Source organism: Aulostomus chinensis, chromosome 2 (genome assembly GCF_037954235.1).
Source record: "Aulostomus chinensis isolate RoL2024-O1b breed Wild chromosome 2, RoL_Achi_v1.0, whole genome shotgun sequence".
Taxonomy (NCBI): Eukaryota; Metazoa; Chordata; class Actinopteri; order Syngnathiformes; family Aulostomidae; genus Aulostomus; species Aulostomus chinensis.
Genome location: NC_141321.1, coordinates 33,269,757 through 33,288,893, shown reverse-complemented (window position 1 = coordinate 33,288,893; position 19,137 = coordinate 33,269,757). Strand labels below are relative to the sequence as shown.

General features: G+C 45.9%; 1 protein-coding gene across 4 annotated transcripts in view; it reads left to right on the top strand.

Moving 5' to 3' along the window:
* Positions 1-19,137, top strand: part of mtss2b (MTSS I-BAR domain containing 2b) — a 68,905-nt gene that overhangs the window by 7,668 nt on the left and 42,100 nt on the right. For all 4 annotated transcript variants that reach the window (XM_086190546.1, XM_086190537.1, XM_086190554.1 and 1 more), the window contains exons 2-3: positions 9,557-9,618; positions 9,753-9,826. In XM_086190546.1, the coding sequence (XP_086046672.1) occupies positions 9,557-9,618; positions 9,753-9,826 (136 nt within the window). The remainder of the gene's footprint in view (positions 1-9,556; positions 9,619-9,752; positions 9,827-19,137) is intronic.

The following is a 19,137-nucleotide window of genomic DNA, read 5'->3' as shown; positions in this document are numbered from 1 at the left end:
TTTCGCTCGCTCTCACTCAGACACACACACACTCACAGGTCACACAGGGGTAATAGGATGAGACCCAGAGGTCGCGGTCACGGTCAGTTGAGCATATGGAACAATGGGGAATGAAGCTTTTTGGTCCTGATTTAATGTGCGGCCGCCATTCTTGACTGAATGCATCTATGAAATAACATCAACAGAATGTCAGACGTCAAAGCTGGCGTCACTAATTTCCTTGCAGCATATTGCATACGGCGATGACGACTTCACCATTTGGAAGTTTTTCAGCCCAAATTGTTGGAGTGCTGATGCCATGTAGTAATTAATTATCTTTCACTTCATATCAGCATAACTTCTTTGTACAAACACGAGCACGTGAACAGAAAAGCTCTGTTTTTATTCTGTTGTTCGGACTTGACCTGATGAACTGAGTCTGACTCTGGGTCCTCGGTAGTCGCGGCGTTTCTTCCAGGCTACAAAGCTGCTGGTTTTGAGAACGAGTAGATGGACCACGGATGTTTTTCAGCGGTTGATTTAAAGCAAAGGCGGCTCCACCACCACAGGATATCAGCATTTCAATGATTGCATGAAAACGTAGGGTGTTCATAAATCAAGGCATTGTTTTGCTCTGAAGGAGACCAGAGATGCTTCTCAGGAGTGGAGGCCTCAGCTTCCTTTATGGTGGGAACCAGGAAGTGTGTGTGTCTTCCATTAGCCAGACACACATGTGCTTGATTCCTCTGGCCATCATGTTGCCGCGTGTTGCGAAGCCTCGTGTGTCTCCGTAGTTCCTCCTCGTCAAGGCTCATACTGCTTTCAGGACATATATGTTTGAACTCGCTTCTGATACTCTGATATTCAGTAGTAAGATTTGGATCAAGCAAATGTCTGCTCTCCTCAGTGGTGAAAGACAGTCATTGTATTGTGTGTTGTATCAAGTGTTAGCATTTCTGCATCTAACCTGCTCAGCTTCCACGACCTGCAGTCCTCCTCTCTGCTCTGGTTCAGCTGGATCAAGCAGCAGTGAATCCCCCTACCTTGTCTTACATAGTCGGCCACGAAGAGCAGCAGCCGCTTCTTTAGTCATCAACAAACTTTCTGCTTCGTTGATTGTGAGCTGCCGCGTCGAATCACTAAGCTAATTAGCAGTCAGCTGGTCTCTGTGGGTCTCTGCTCCCGAATGCAGCACAGAGCAGAGAGGAGTGTCCATCCTCCTGTCTGGCTCTGACAACGATGGTGAATAAGCAACTTTCCCAAAAAGATGTAGTGTTCAAACATCGTTGTCCAGGTTTCCTGACGCTTCCTCTCTGACGACGTCTGGCTGTGCTGGGATGTTCAATAATAACGCAGCCTCTCTAATCACTGACATAGAAGACGTGTTTAATATGACAAACACATTTATTGTAGTATTTCGATTTTCCATTTTTATCCCTCAGTGAGGGAAACAAACCTCATCAGTATCTGGGTCCCCATTACTGCAAAGAACTGGAACCACGCTGGTCAGCGTCCTCACAGAATCTGACCATTGTTGTCCATCCCTTGAAATGCCGATCTTGATTATGTCCTGTGACTCAAGGCCATGTGGACTCGTATCATTAGTCGTGTGTGTGTGTGTGTGTGTGTGTGTGGTCCTGGGGACTTACCACAACACTGTTGTTTACAGCAGCCATCATCGTCACGGCTCCTGTATCTTCATCAGACCAAATACGGCAGTTGAGGCTAGCTGCTGGCAGCGTCGCATTTTTGACTGCATAAACTGAAAACATTCTTTTCAGTTTTTTGTAGTAGTGTGAAAAAGTGCAGTTGTTACTGGTTTAACATGAGACCTCACCCAGAATGTATATTTTACCTTTCAAATACTCACAAGTGGAGTTCACAACCACGTTCTCTCTTGCATCTCCTGAATGCAGAACACGGTTTCAACACTTGCGGAAGGAAATTTGCAGACGTTTGTAGTGAAAAAGCTGATTTGATGTCAGTCAGACGCAGATTAGCTTCCCCGTGTGGATTTCACCTGATTCCTAATCTGAAGGTGACACTGAAAATTCCAGAGTTCTGTCTGCGATGGATATTGTGGGACACACACACCTGCCTGACCCTGTTACAGTGTCTAGAAAAATAACCAGAACGAGTCATGACGCGAACACTGAGGTTGGTCTGAGCACTGTGACGCTGCAGTTCATTAGTTTGTGATCTCAGCAACGAATCAGTAGAACTTTCCTCCTCTGTTCTTCCTCTGAAGTCACCGTCACCAAGGTTTCTGCAGTCTGCAACACCCACTGACATGACTGGATTTCAAGTCATACTCATTGCAGCTGATGTTACGACTCTGATAATCCCCGAACATCTATTATGACAAAAAAATCCCTCTGCAAAAGTGTGTGAAAGTTCTTAACCCCGAAACAAAAGCAGTGTGTGGTTAAGTTTTAGAATCCTGGGACGTGTAAAGGAGCATCTCCCTCTCAAGAGCTCGTTAAAATCCCGGGGTTCGTTAGGGCCCGGGGGCTCGTTAGGGCCGGTGGAGATGAATGGTGAGGGCTGCTCATGGGAGGCGTGGAGGCTGCTGGGAGCCAGCCAAGACGGCCTCTCTCACTGAAGCCTTTGTGAGGCCTGTCAAAGCCTTCTCATCACACTCAGCTGTTGACTGTAAAACACACTGATCATTATGAACAGGCCAGAGCTGCAGAGCAACAATGAACGTGGCAAATCAATAATCTCTTGTTGGTTTCAGAGGGAAGCCTCTGAATGAACAGAAAGTTCTCTTCATGCTCCACATATCACATCTTCATCCCAGAGACAGTTGGTGTGTTGGGCCGTAAATGTTTGTGTGGCAGTGGTGTTAAACTTGAGCTTATTTATCAGAATCTGAACATCACAACTCATTTCTTGTGTTAACGTGTTTTTTTTTCATGAAGAGAGCTGCAGGGATGAAGTTTTTTCCCTTTCAATCACCTCTGACACCTAACTAATCAATCTTCACTCATAATCGCCACTTTTCTAACGCTTCGTAAAGGCAATTGTTAGCAGCACTCAGCTAACGTTGCGCTATGAACAAACTACACCACAGCTGCAGACTTGTCCCACAACTAGCTCTGCCCTTCCTCAGTTTTATTGTGATGACAATCAATAAACTCTGTCGTCTCTGTAGCAGCCACTTGGTGTCAACTGCCGCTTTTGAAATGTATAAACGCTTCAAAATGCATGACTGCAGTGTCTTATTGTCATATTTACGCTGTAAGACGAAACGCGTTAACTGGATTTCAAGCTTGCCGCTGGAAACACATTGACTTTGAGACGAGGGAAATGGTGAATTTCCTCCCGGCACAGAGTGGGAGCAGAAATTGATCAATTATTTTCGTCATATCTCTGTGTGAAGGATTATTTGATAAACTGTCTTTGTACCCTTAAATGTATTTTGGCAGTGGTTCGTTTATCAGCTCAGAAGCAGCCCCGTCGGCCGCGTCCTCTCCATATATGTCTCACTAAGTGCTGCAGGTCGCAGTAACGGTTGCCGCCATTTACACTAAGTGGAGTAACGGACACACCTCCAGCATCAACCGGCCTTTTACATGATTGGAAGGCAGCCGGTAATAATGTCTCCCAGCTGGGCCGTGGAGGGAAACATCTCCGTGTCATCTTCAACCTTTTAGAGGCCAGATGATTGATGACTGCTTGTAAATATACAGCAAAATAAAACTTGATGTTTGTGGTCAGGTCTGGGCTTGCGTTCAGATCTTTCAAGTTTGTTATATTCTGGCTTGTATATTTAAAGAAATAAAAATTTAAAAAAAGCCTTGACCTGAAAGTGATAGTGAGCTGAAATCTGTCTGCTGGCAAGAGATGTGATGTGTGGCGGGGCAGCAGTCAGGCCACACCCCTCAGCCATGAGCCTCAGTACTGTCAGATTGGGTGCTGTTTTTTTTTCTTTTTCTATGTGGGCTGCTTTGATCACATCAGGCTTCAAAAATAAAAATTGACTGGCTACATAATTAACATGGATGCAAGTGTTATCTCACATCCTGGACTTATGTTAGTTGAATGGGTTTCTCATTGTTTGGCTGAATCGGTCCGAGCTGGAACCCTCGACAAGCCCTGGTCGCTCTGGCACCCCCAGGCCTCCCCAAATATAAAACTCTCGCTCTGCTACTTCTTCCCAGCCATGAAACCACATTTGTGTTTGTCTGCGGCTTGTTGCTTGGTCAGTGCTGGTATGTGGTTCTTGGTCACTTGCCATTTAATCCAGGAGTCCAGTAAACAAAAGGAGTTTCAGCTGCTACAAGCGTCACAGTGATGATTCCAGGGATGGCTTGGCATCACGGGGACCAGCACAGAAAACTGCAGATTGCAGGAATTCACGTGACGGACAAACTGGCTATATTTCCAGTCTTTGACCTGCATGTTCAGCCATGTATCAGCTTCAACCTTGTCTTTTGTAGCAGCAGAAGTCCCAAAGCTAACAGTCTCTCCTTTGCTCCTGCTGCGATCTGCTAGAATGCCACGTAGCGACTGATTACATGCATCTGTCTGGAATATTACATGACATTCAGGAACATTGTTTTACCCAAACATGGTGGAGTCATCCCATCGTGCAGATGTCTCAATGATGGGGCGTCTATGATCTCTGGCCTCACAGCGCCGAGACACAACAACACACAGATGGTTTCCTCTTTCCCCTCATCACGATGTTTAGATTGGAATTAGCTGCTGCTCTTCATCAATTATGCAGCGAGGCAGCCTGTCTGCTCATCTGCATGCTGATCCTTCTCCTCTGAAACAAACGCTGCTGCTTTACTCAGCGTGATGGAGGATCGCTCTTATTACTGATGAGGAAGCTATCATCACACATATTAGCTACATGCATGTGCTACGCTACACGGCAGAAGCATACTGGCGTTCAGCGTTCCCCTGATGTCACTTATGTCCTGTTGTTTTATGTGACTCACTGCAATGAAGTTCTTTTAAAAAGTCAGAATGAAATTGTTGTCGTGTTTGCAGACATGGAAGAGCGCAGGGACATCTGAGCTGACGATGAATTTTGAGATGATTTTACAGATTTGGACTGCTGTCAGAGAGCGCTGCGCCCTCTAGCATGCTAATGCTAATGGGGATAGTTAGCCTGCAGTTCAACTCCTGGAGGTCTTAAATTGGGCTGTCTACGTTGATGGTCCCTGCTGAGAAACAGCAGAATGTTGGTCGCTAAGATGAGATGCTATCGGAGAGAGATGGGATATCCTGCTAGCCATAGCAGCTAACACGAACGCTCAGCTGATATGTTTAAGCTACAGAGACATCCAAACTCATGGCTTGCGGTCCTTGAGTTAAACACAGGCTACACTATAATCCCACTTCAGATCCAGTGTTATAAGAATGTAGTTTATGGGCTTTGAACATATGCACAGTAATATTAGAAGTATTTTGGTATTTTAAGACAGCACAGGCAGCTCTACCTGTGAAAGCACGTTTGAATGGCTCTACTGGAGCAGCTGACTACAGAGCAAACGCCTGAACCGCTCTTCCTGTCAGAAGTGGAGAGGAATGATAAGTGGCATCGTTCTGTGGGATATCCATCCATCCATCCATCCATCCATCCATCCATCCACAGCCTCGATAAAAATGAATCATTTGAGAAGTCCCAGTCGATTATGCATATGACGCTCTGTGAAATTAGCCTCCTTTGTTTGCTTCCTGCGTTTCCCTTTTTAACGTGTGAATTGGCTCGATTATACAACAAAAAAATCGGGCTAATCCGTCCATCCCACTCCGCCTGCCTCTGCCCGGCCTCTCTCTCCCTCTGTCTATCTTGCTGGATTTCCTCTGTTTTTCTGTCTTGCTGTGGGGGAAACAAAGGGAACAAAAGAATGAGAGGAGACAGTAAGCTTCTCATCCACTGTAGTGAGAGGAGTGGGGTTCTCAATAGAGTAGTGGGCAGACTGGGTGCAGTGGTAGCACTCTGAGAACTAGGCCAAAGGACTGCTGACAGAACCCCAGAGCCCAGAGTCAGGACCAGATGAAACGGAGGATTACTGGAAAACGGATGTCAGAGAGAAAAACAGTCAATATATTTCTCTGTGTCTGGAATGAGGGTTTATCACTGTGGGGCCAGAGGAAGCTGGAAGGGTCTTGGTAGGAGCAAGTGGCAGCTGAAAAGTCCAATTTACCCTCTATTTTTATACGAACGCGTCACATGAACGTATTGTTCATGTCCTCGACTGAGAATAAATAATGGATTTCTCCAATCTGGGTTTCGAGTACTGTGACCTCACTGGTAGTACAGACTACAGGGCTGCTGGTTCGGTTCCACGTTCTGTAGAACCCTGATGGAGGGTCCTGGTTGCCGCACTAGCACCTCCTCTGGTTGATCAAGGCACTCGTTTTGAGGTGAAGGAAGACTGGGGGAGGAGTTTGGTGCTCGCCACGTCCCCCTGGTGAAAGTCTTTGTCGCCAGTTGAAAAGATGAGATCTGGATCTTTATACCATTTTCAAAGTAGTTTTAAGGTTCCGTGTACATTTGAGGCGACAGTGACCTTGACCTTTGACCTTAGGTGGTAGGAGGTCATTTTTGACTAGGAAGTTTGCATTTATCGTCCAGTCAGACTGATTCACACGTATCTGCCCTCACATGTTTGTTGTGCAGCAGCTCAACAGCTCAGTGGAGTTTAGAGCGGAAAATGAAGGCAGGGAGGATGGAAAGGGAAGCAAGAAAGAATCAAGAAGCTCGCAGGGTTAATGAGGATAGGATGGATGGACAGACAACCTGAAAAGAGCAAGCCTCCAGCGCGCACGTGTGTGTGCGCTTGTGTGTGTGTGAGAGTGAGGTAGTCATGCATGCCTTGCTGACTTGCTATGTGACACAGGAAGTGGTGATGTAATACTGCACTGTTGTATGATCCAAAAGCTTTTTCACACACACGCCGTCTCCCTCTCCATCACAAACACACACACACAGATGTGTATTCCCCACGGCCACCGTTGACATCATCCCTCTACCATGTGACCACATCGGTTTCCGTCTTAAAGCTCTAACGCATTTAAAAAAAAACAAAAAAACCCACACAACACATATAGAGAGACATTTCTGAACAGGAAGTTTCACAGGAAAAAGTTGCAGTAATTTCCCAAACGCTTGAGGTAAACATAGACCAGCATGGAAACATAAAAAAATCAACAACTTAAAAGTGCCTCCTGCAACACGCCGTCAAAAACCTCACTGATGCCATGTTTTTACTCTTCACTGTAACCTGGAGCTCCCAGACATGTTTCTAGTCATGCTAAAAACATGGCATCAGTGACATTGTTTCCACATCCCTGCGGAGCTCAACACCTGCGTCTCCTCTCTGGAGTGAACGCCGATCAAACCTGATCCCTTTGCAGACTGAAGGCAAGTGCTAGCAGGGGGAGGTTTTTTTGTTTTTGTTTTTTAGAGAAGGGGCTTAAGGGTTCCTCTTGTCCTTGGGAAGTATTCACCTTGACGTAGGAGCTGAAGAGGTTCCTCAAGACTGTGTGAGGTACACGAGAACGTAAAGACTCTTGGTCAGCCGCCACCAGGCGCTTAAACTGGATCAAATGGCTGAATATGCTAATGAGGTGGTGGGCTGGATGAGGACGCCGTTGCTACATGTTATCTCCCATCCACACTACTTAAGCTCCACGGGGCACTTCAAACAGCCTGCAAGAGAAGGGAGGTGTGTGTGTGTGTGTGTGTGTGTTCTTGTACTTGCTACATAGTGAGGACTAGAATACGTATTTAACCAACAGAGTGAGGACATTGTAGCCAGTCCTTACATCTTCAAAGGGCCGTTTGAAGGTCAAGACTTGGTTTTAGGGTCGAGGTTAGAATGAGGCTCTGTTTAGGTTAAGGGTCAAGGTCAGGGGTCAGGTAGTCAGTTGAGATGGTTAGGTGTAGGGTGAGGGGCTAGGGAATGTATTATGTCAGTGGAAGTCCTCCCAAAGATATAAGTACAAGGATGTGTGTGTGTGTGTGTGTGTGTGTGTGTGTGTGTGAGAGAGAGAGAGAGACGAGTGGAGGGAGTAGCTTTTGGTAGCGAGGGAACACGGGACTGTGATTTCAGATCAAATTATGCCACATCAAACAGGCCAGATCAAAGAGTATGCAGCCCTTAGCTGACATCATGACAGAACGCGCCCCCCAACCCACCACACACACACACACACACACACACACACACACACTCACACACTCTTATCCACGCAGTTTTCCTTCCTACTCTTCTCCTTCACCTTTTTATCACCCTGCTTTACTCTGAGTTCCCTTTTATATATATATATATATATATAGATATATAGATATATAGATAGATAGATATATAGATATATATATATAAATATATGTATGATCTTCCTGCTCATGTAAGGCCTTCAGACACATACACTCACATTCTGAGTGTGTGTTTGCAGGCAGTTAACAGGGTTGTAGGTTAACCTGGATCAAGTCTAATGTAATATTTGAACGCTGGGGGAGGGGGTGGGGTGGGGTGGGGTGGGGGGGGGGTGGCGGGGGGCAGCAGCAGCCTCCAGAGGAGACCCAGCCCGGCTGCTCCACAGTCAAACGCTGTGATCTGCTGATGCCCGCGGCTGTCAGGTCTTCAGTGTGTGTCTCACATGTAGATGTTGGGTGTGGGTGGATAGATTAGGGGGGTGCACCAGGAGGAGAGGAGGGGTGCCTTTGTTTTGGGTGATAAAGGAACGTCACGGAGAGAAAGAGAACTGCGGCGGGAGAGCAAAGTGTGACTGGAAAATGTGACAGCAAACAGAAAAGAATATATTTCATCATGAAAACGTCCAGTGGTGACGATGATAAACAGACTGCTAAGTCTGACACCATCGGATATGTTTATAATGTACGAAGGGGTTTCTGGACCGACCTTCTGAAGCACCTCGTGTGTTGTTACATGTCCTGTTAAACCGAGCTGATTTATTCAGTAAAGTCCTTCACCTCTGTAGAAACGGCATCAATCACAGCCACAGATACAGAGAACTCACAAACAGCGTTTGTGTAGAAGAGCACCAAGGCGATGCCCTCAACACTAAAATATAAAAGTGCATATCCATGTATTTTATAACCTCTAATGAGGATGGTTTTTATACCCTGCTGTTCAGATTTCCCCGAATGTTTGTCACCTGACTGTTGGTCTCAGTCACGTGATCAGGGTTTCTATGTAAAGGACAGATTTTCACGTGTTTGTAACATTTTATTTAATGTCTCTGTCTTCCTTTATTGTCTTTATGTAAAGACATTTTATCATCTGGTCTCGATCTTGTTACTGCAAAGAGTTTCTTTGAATAATTCTGATTGTTTTTTAAAAGGAGAGCACACCTTTCAGAGCTGCCAGCAGGTTTTGGGTTTCAAAAGGTTCTCCAAGTGTCTTGTTTTGTCTCATCAGCAACTCAAATTAAATCTTATTTACCACCAAAAATACCAAGAAACACTGAAATTTCAAAAGTGGGACCCTGTGTATGACTGTGAATGATTATTCAACCATCAAAATGTTCAGAATTGCTGATTAACGAGTTCTATGTAGTTATTAATGTGTGCTTGTGTATGTGTTGCCAGTGCTCCTATCCTGTGTGGGAGGACTTCAGCGCCAAGGCCACCAAGCTGCATTCTCAGCTCCGGTAAGACAACAGATCCACACAACACACTCATCGAATCTACAAGACTGAATTAATCTGCCTTCAGGAAAAATAACAACCTCCATCGTGGGATCATTTAAGCTGTAATTATTGAGTGTTTCTGTGTTTCCGTCTAGAACCACGGTCCTGGCTGCGGTGGCCTTCCTGGACGCCTTTCAGAAGGTGGCGGACATGGCTACCAACACCAGAGGTAAGACGGCCAGCAGCTGTTTTACTCCTCTGACACGATGAGCGCATCCGTATAGCAGCAACGGCAGCAAACACACACACACAGCAGCTTCACGAAAATAAAGCTGACGAGATATTAACACTCAAACAGACCTGCCGGTTTAGAAATATTAACAAGTTAAACTCCCATCTCTCCCTCCTGCCGAAGATCTGTGAGGACAATTAAAATTCGAGCGATGATGGGTCCCACTGATGTTTGTCACACACAAGGACGTCAACACAGTCATCTTGCTGTTTGTGTGAGTGTAATGTCAGAGTAGATGAAAAGGGGACGTGGTGTGTAATCACACTCGGCTCATTCATAAACACACATCGGCTTCTTCAAGAAGCCTAGGAATTTCCTACAAAAAAAAGAAGAAGAAGACGACGTGATTGGTGAAGCTCTGTGTAGCTGGGTGGTGCTTCGATTGTTTCCAACATGGTGCACGAATAGCAAACATTCTCAGTTTACAGCCATACACTGAAGTATGTTTCTGAACACACATGAAGAGAGAAATGTTCCATGCGGTAACAGAATCCTCAGTCGAATCCGAGCAGCGCTGCCCAGACTGGCTGTTGTGACCGGAGTCTCCGACCGGCCGTGTTGCTCAGCCTTTGGTCTGTGGCTCCTATGAGAGACGTGCTGGTGGCAGCTGAAGCTAACAGGCTCAACCCAAACTGTTGGTCCAGTGGAGATATTTTCAGTACAGGACTCACTCTGCTAGTTTTCCCATGCCTACAGTTGTCAGCGGTGTGTTTTTTTGTGTGCTAGTAGCTCAACACCCCCGATATTCTGCGTGTAGGCTAAAAGCTCTGCACTTGTTTGAATAGCTCATGAGCTGAGAAGGTCAGACAAACACTCGCCGCCCACTGAAGGCAATCTGAATACTACGCTGGGAGATTTCAGGGGATTTCTCCTCCTCACGTTGCTACGTATTTGCTCCAGCTGCCAGAAAGTGGTGTGTGTGTGCGTGTGTGTGTGTGTGTGTGTGTGTGTGTGTGTGTGTGTGTGTGTGTGGGGCCCCAGGTGGGCTCTGACAAGACGATACAGGAAGAAGCTCGTGCTGCTTTTACAGGTCTGACAGGAAGCTATCAAGCTCCGTCAGCTCATTACACATGTGGCCAACACACACCAACAAAAATAGAAGATAAATGATGCTAGCACAGAGATGTCAACTGCGTCGGAGTCTTTGTGCTGTGTGTGCTGATGACTCATTCCTGTTGGAGTCCATTTGTCAGAATTCTGCTGCCTCTCAGCGTGTGATGTCCTCTAATAGATCTGTTAAATGGATGGAGGCAGGAGACGCACCAATAATGATGCTCTCTGTCTCTCTGACATTTGCTATATCAATGTGCTGCCTATGAAAGCGTGTGTGTGTTTGTGTGCGTGCGTGCACTGATGATGCTGCGCTCTGCTTTTGTAACAACACTCCTGTTTCTGGACCTGAAGTGGTCCTGTTTCCTGCTGCTGAGTTCTAGCACTGAGATGGCCGTTGTCTTCCTAAAGTTGAATCAACAAACGAGGAGATACTTTGAGCTGTAAGATGTTTTGTGTTTGCAGCTCTGCTTCAACATAATGTTACTGAGCAGTTGTCTGTGTCAGAGTCCGTCCATGAGAGTGGTTTTAGCTGCTGACACGCTCAGGTGGTTCTTTTCTGTGTGGTCAATAACATGCAAAGGTCAACTAGTGCAAGAGCTGTTGAGCCGAAGATGAGCACCTCCTTCCTCAGAGCTTCTGTGTTTCTCCTAGATGCTCCTCCCCCGTCTGTGCAGCTTCCTTCCTCCCTGAGACCCCCCCCTTCTCTCTCTCTCTATCAGTACTCAGATCGTCCAGGAATGGTGACGCAGTTCTCCAGGGGAATACTAGGGTTGGTAGTTGTTGCTGTTCTGATCTGGTATCTCAAACATGTCCTGCTGCGTAAGTTATAATGACTGATGACCATCATGACCCTGAAAAACCCTGCGCTTACCTGAGCTGTTCTCTCTGACCTCTAAATCACGCTTCACTGTACAGACAGTTAGAGGAAGTAACCAAAGCCAGACGGGAAACAAGGGTGAAGCGGGTCAAAGCCAGAGACAGACGGCTGTGACGGTAGGTGGTCTGGCAGAGAAGAGCTGTAAAATACTCAGGTGAGCTGATGAAGCCAATAAGATTTGACTAAGTAAAGTCTGCCTCGTCGTGCAGACCAGGAGCACCGGAGACTTGGCCGGTCTGTCCTCAGCTTGAGCCTCGTGTCAGCAGGGACGGCAGGTTGTGACGTGACAGGTTGGACCTGAAGACACGGAGTGAATAAATGACTCATTAGATCTGGTCTTTGTGACTGCTAACGGTAAATAAATGAACCTCTCATTAATCTGTTGCTCCTTGCAAATATTTACAGACATTCTCGTACTTCAGCTGTATTTTTTTGACGTAGCTGTCCTACAGTAAACCAGGTGTGTGCAGGACTGAAGTGATATTTCAAACAGGACCTAGGAAAGAATAATAACAGTGTGCATGATCAGTGATGGTGCAGCCAATCCTGTGGAAGGTGTCTGATACCATCCCATACAGCTGGATGGAGCTCTCTGTCCAGGGCGTGTTTTTTTTCCTCCTCTGAAGTTGGCAATGCAGCAGAGAAGATGAGAAAAACAGTTTTTCTTGTGTCTGTGATGATGTGTGTGTGAGCGAGCGAGAGGGTTCGGCAAGCGGGTGAAATCCAGCAGGAGGAAGTGCGCGAGTGTTTGTGAACTCCCTGGTGAGGGTTGGATTTGAGTGCACTTTCAGATGTGTTTCCGCTGCCTCCTATAGCCCAAACATTCACTCTCCCCAGAGCAAACTGGTCGTGTGCGCTTGGTATCTGAAGTAACCTGCCTGTTTGGCACACTTCCCTCCCTCCCTCCTCGCCATTCCTGCTTCAGTATCAGTGGGGACACACACACACACATTCACAACACACAACACAGTTCCGTAGTAACACAATCACACTTTTGAATGGGTGTGATTTAGAAACAACATGTCTGAGTGCTTAAGTTAACAGTACCGTCATATTTACAGCAGTAATGGCTGCTCGCCGCCCTCATATTCAGATCAAAGGGACACACTTTTGTCCATTGGCTCCAGAGTCAGAGAAGTGGACAGAGACCCTGCCCTCTGAGCGGCAGTGGGAGCTGGTGCTGGAGCTGAGACCGATGCTAGTTAGCGCAGCACAGTGAATGGTAGTGGCCAAGGCACAGCAGCAAACCCTCAGGAGTTATAAAATAAACCGTCTTTGCATGGAAAGAATTAGGTTTTTGCTTAACATTCACTCTGAAAATGTTAAAATGGTGAGATCTTTTTCTCTGAAATCAAACCTGGAAGTGTTTCCTGCAGCATTAAAGCAGGTACAGACCGTTTTTTTATCCGAAGACTCCTCCAGTTTGCTCCCACTGCTGCCATTCATTGCAGCTAATTTGTGGTTTGAAGAGATTTTATTGATCAGTTCTGTAGAAAACGCCTTTGTACTATTAATACTCAACTTCTCCTCCTTTGGTCTCAAAATAAAGATGATGATGCTGCATCGCTTCACTCTGGCTCTCTCTCTGCTTCTAGGGGCAGTAAACACTGGTTCAGTCCCAGTACGCTCATTTCACACAGCACAGCGATAAAGTGCGACTGTTTGCACCTGAGCGTACGTGTGAGATGACGAGAGTGATGATCTGAATAGAATTAGGAGCGGTTTTATTACCAGGCTGCATCCAAATACAAGGTGTGAACCTCATATATCATGCTAATAGCTGTGTGGGGGGAATAATGCTTTTTACGGATTTAGCTGTAGCAGCGTTCTCCACATCCTGATGGTCTTCGGTTTGAGTTGATGTACTAGGAAGCGGGCGATGCTGGTACCTGCACCAGAATTCACTGTAACAGCTTGTGTTTTATAAGTTTGCTTTTCTGGCCTCCGTGTAGCCAAGCTTCTGTTTAAGCTGTGAACGATGGCACTGTTGTGTCTTTAGAGGCTAAATTAGATTACGCGCTGCCATCAGGAACATAGGTTTCTGGCTGATGATGCAAAACAGGCGCTTTGTCTTGATGCTTTTTTGATTAGACCTCTTACAGACGCTAAATGATCGTCACCGGCTCAGGAAACCAACATGAACGTTTCTGCTTTATGGGAATAAACAGTGTTTGGAGACAGTTTATATCAAGAGGAAGGGAGAGAAACAAAGCTGGAAAACTAATTTCCAACATGTTTATCTTCAGTCAAGCCTGAGAAGGGGGCGGGGGGGACAGGAAGCAGTGAAGTTTATGAGAAATGTGGTCTTGATTTTGAGAAAGTCATAATCTTGCTGGTGTGACAGAAGCGGCCAATGACCCGGACCAGAACTTTACTGTAATTTTACAGCGGCAAGAGCTTTAATTTGACAACTGTTTATTGCTGTTTAAAAATTCCAACTTTTTTTTTTATTATTATTTTTTTTAGAAAGGGTGGCTTCCCGAGCAATGTGACCGTTCTTCAAAGTCACCTCCTGTTCTCCAGAACCTTCTCAAGCGCAATGAACTGGCCACAGAAAAGAGTCCAACTCAATGTGGAGCACATTAGCAGCCTTGTAGGATTAAAAACCACAGGACTCAAAACATCCTGCCTGATGTCCTTTAGTGAACGAGCTGACAAATTTTATACCTCAACATGTCCTTCAGTCTGATTCAGTTCCACACTGGTGATGATGAAGTTACACTTTCACAAATGCAAATATCATGTGAACATTCCTCGACCAATTTCACAGACAATTGGTCGCATCTGCTGGTGGGAGGCAGGATGATGGTTTGTGTCCTGATCGTTGTTGTAACATTGCACTGGATCCACACTGAGGCTGAGGCTTAATTAAAGACAATAATGTTGTTTTTGTTGCCTTCAACACCCTCCTGGTCCTCCCATGCACCCCCCTGGTGAATCTTTTCACCATCAGGTGAAAAGATGAGTCCAACACCTCCATGTGATGGAGGAAGCGTGATGGAGGAAGCGTGAGGTAGTCCGCAGTGCTCCCCAGATGTGGTGCCACGTCAGGTAATGTGGTGTGTGGGACATCCTTGTTATTTTCGGGCTCACGTACATGAGTTTGGTTGCATGCATTAAAGGCTGTTGTTAGCGGCACCTTTAAACGCTATTTTTCTCATCACGGTGTCACGAGGACAAAACCCATTTAGGTGCATCAGCATCACTGCCTCCTGCTGGCATCTTTAACACACGACTGCCAGGAAGATACAGAGCAAAAACTCAAAAATCATGACCCTTCCATCCGTACAGCACATTTAAAGCTTGACACAAAAAAGCGAAGACTTCATTTACTTGCTGTCAACAGAGCGCCGGCTCTGAGGCACAGTGGTGCTGTGTGGAGAAACGATAGCTGATGTGTTCAAATGGTGGTGAAATGATGCAGACCAACAGTTGGTGATTGTTTCAGGCCTCTGAGGAGCAAAGACAGAGAGCTCTACAGTAAAGAGACGACTGTTGCGTGGCTGAATAAGTGTCCATGGGCAGGCTGTCTCCAAAGACACAGGACACGGCCCTGTACAACTGTCCAAACAAACCTTAATTAACACAACTAACTCATTTCAAGCTGAATGTTGCTCCATTGGGACGTTTTTATCATGTGACAGCGCTGTTTTGTAGCACTGAGCTGCTGATGTTTACATGCCTGCTACTACAGTACATCCATCACCTACATGTGCTATCCATCTTACTGGTGAATTCGCTGTTGTAGAAAAGCAAAAAGAATATCATTGTTGTTTTTTCTGGATAATAATTAACTGCAATGGTCCTGGCTGCACGTTGTTGGTTGAGGTAGCGTAGCATTAGCACTAGACGATAGCACACTCACAGCTCGTGGTTCATTAGCACAAGCAGCTACAAACCAACATCGTCCAGCCTGGTTGTTCAGCTACCATGTGATCATATTTGAACCAAACTGAGGTCGCATGGACCCTGAACACCACAAGAGCCAGGAAGTGTGTGCGAGCAGTCGTATCGCTTCGCTCCTGGCCTGATCACACGTATGTAGGCAACATAGAAATTCTTCCAGGAACTGCAGCATTTCTACTGTTGCACTTGGCTTTCTGGACTCCAAATATGTCCCCCTGTTCCTGCTATGACTCTCTTTTACTTACCCTTTAAACCTGTGCAGGTGTGGGCTGTATCGGCCTTTTTTAACTCAAGTTGAGACTGATGCGGTTTTCAAATTGTGAGGTAGAAACACTGTCTCCATGGTGTGAACTGGATCTTTTGAACACTAAAAATGGTTTGACTTCATCCTTGAGTCCCAGTGGATGTTTGTGCTAAATTTGAAGACACTCCTTCTTAGGGTTCTTGAGATTTCGTGTTCATATGAGGAGACAGTGACCTTCATTTTTGACCTTTGAATATTTTCAGTTCTCTCTTGAGTCTCGGGGGACCTGTGGGACATCATGGTAAGAAGAATTGGACAGACATAAAATCCGAAAACCTGATGACTCTGGCCGATGGTTGTTAGCTGAAGATACTTTTCAGGTCATGTAGGTCCAATTGTGCTTAGAAAAACTGTTTTTAACATTTTTAATGGGGTAAATTAAAGTCCACTTTCGTGTAATTGGCCTCGTTCTTTAAACCTGGTGAGGCATCATCTCTGAACCTCATGTGTTTTTAGCCGGAACAGAAAAACATCCACTTGTCACCAAAGGAGAAGCAAAAAGTAAAGACTGAGTTGATTCAGACAGGGATTCATTCATACCTCACATAATTTGAAACTGCACATTTAATATGAACATTTTTATTGCATTTCTTACAAAATAATCAAAAGCATGATTGGTGTTAGCTGGCTGCCTGGTAGGTCTGCGGCGGTGACTCTGGCTGGGAGGACGAGGTCGCTTAGATGAGGCCCCTTAAGTTAATACGGCAGCCCCCTGCAAGGACGGCCTGCTGGGTAATACCACTACTCACCCTTCCACAGCACCCCCCCCCCCCCCACACACACACACACACACACACAAAGTTCTTGCTTGCATGCTCATTAGCTCACAGGGATGTGTGTGCGAACGTGAGGGCGCTGCACGGTGCATGCGAAGCAATTGTGAACACACACATGAGCATCAGAGGCTTGGTTCAGCCTGCGTGCCACGAACACATGGCGGTGGAAAGGAGCACGGATATACGCCACAGCAGCGCAATATTTGTGTATTTATAAAAGTGTCTGCATGCTTGTCTCCACTCTTGTCTCGCTCTGACATGGATACCTTCAGCCAATCAGAAGGCAGCACATTTATGAGTGCGGTTGCCTGGCAACAAGTAGAAAGAGAGAGAGAGTGAATGAGTGAGTGAGAGGGAAGTGGTGGCAGAGAAAAAATAGCTCTGTTACTGCCAAGAGTGGAAGAGAAATCTGAGCAAGATGGCATGCGCTTCACACACACGCGCTTCACACACACACACACACACACACACACACAGAAAGGGAGAGAGAAGATGCCATTCACGGTCAGCCGGACACACATTCACTGTGACACACACATGATCATGTTGGAGAGGTGGTAGCAGAGTTTAGTGTTACACATAACAACATCAACATACTGTGAAAACCGAGCTGCTGCACCAGAATCCGACCTCGAACCAAAACTGGACTCTGCTTGTTTAGCATTAAATGCCTGCTCTGATATTAGCCAGGCCAAATATATCAAATATATATTTCTGGTTTTATACACATATGTGCAATATGTTGTGTATTTAAGTGGCTCCGAGCTGATGCGCAGCACATTTACAGTTATTCCATTTAGGAATGTTTCTTTGTTCAAGGTTGGAAGGTGTTTGATAGCTACAGTTTCCCTCTGAGGACGGAGGTCATCTCAGTAGCTCAGATTCCTTTTAATTCCACTTCTATTTCTTTATGTAGTTGTTTTTTTTTTCTTTGAATTCATTTAAAATATTGCACATTTGAGTTCAGGATTATACCTGAAATGGGGTCTGTGGTTTGCACCAGTTTAGTATATTTAATGTTTGATTTCATGGATTAAAATACTAAAAATGACTCACTTGTGAATTTCAAAATGTTTATGCATCTTAAAATTAGTGTTAGCAAATGGATGAAGCTACAGTAGTTGTGGTGATGGTAACTTATACTGTAATATGCAGTATAGCATAATGCTTGTACTTACAAACAACTGCGGTTACTCTGTTGCTCAAAAAAGTGTTCACATGTGTATTTCTCACTAACTTTTGTTTGCTGCAGAGCCGATAGCCTGCTGTGCTTAACTTCTGTGTAGCCTGCAAAAACGGCTCCTCCCTGCAGTGCTGCACCGAAGCGGGGACGTGAGTTGTGGACTTTCTTAGACCTGCATGGTAGAGAGGGTTGGACTTTGACTGTGCTTCCTCACCTGTGTGTCTTCATATTGGCAGCATCTTTATAACCTAGAGAACTTCACGCTACGTCTTTACATATTTGACACCTCTCTCCCGCTCTCTGCCGTCTAATTCCAACTCGTCCTCTCTTCCAGCACCGTTCGACTTCCTTGTCGTTCCCTCTGCAACTAGGCCACGGCTGAGAGGCCTGTTGTTGTTGTTGAAGGCAACAAAAACAACATTATTGTCTTTAATTAAGCCTCAGCCTCCGTGTGGATCCACTTTCCTCCCTCCAGCCCCCATTATTCCCTCTTTCTCTTCCTCCTTCTCCCATTGAAGCTTTTCTCTCCCTCATCCAACCCTTCGGTCCTGCCTCAACCCTCATCACTCAACCCCAAATGCCCCTCTCCTCTTCCCGCCTCTCATGTCCCCCTCTGTACCCTCTTACTGCCCCAGAGTCCTTCCCTCCATCCGTTTCTCTGTCTCTGGCAGCTCTCTAAGGACGTTTCCTGATGTCACAATCCAGTATTGTCCCAGAGGTCAACAACACAAGGCGTGCTCTGTTGCATGCACACACACTCAGCGGGCATGGGAAGCAGAGAGCTCTGTAAGTCCAAGGCCAAGTCCTGTTTAATGAGATGAGAGGCTGCATCAGTGAGGATTGCGATGCGTGTGTGTGTGTGTGTGTGTGTGTGTGTGTGTGTGTGTGTGTGTGTGTGAGAACATGCTGTTTGCTACAGTAGATTTTGTCATCTGTACGTGGATTTTTCTGTAAGTTTTTGGGGGAGTGTGCCAGGTATATTCAAGAAGCCAGTAGCCCCTTTTTGAGGCCCCTGTGTTTTGGACAAAAGCAGTTGTGTTCCTTGGAACCTAGACTCCATTTCCCATAAGCACCTCCTGCTTGAGCTGTAATAGAGTGGCATAGGATTAAGTTCCAAAACCTGAAAGTAGGTGAGCATTGTTGAACATC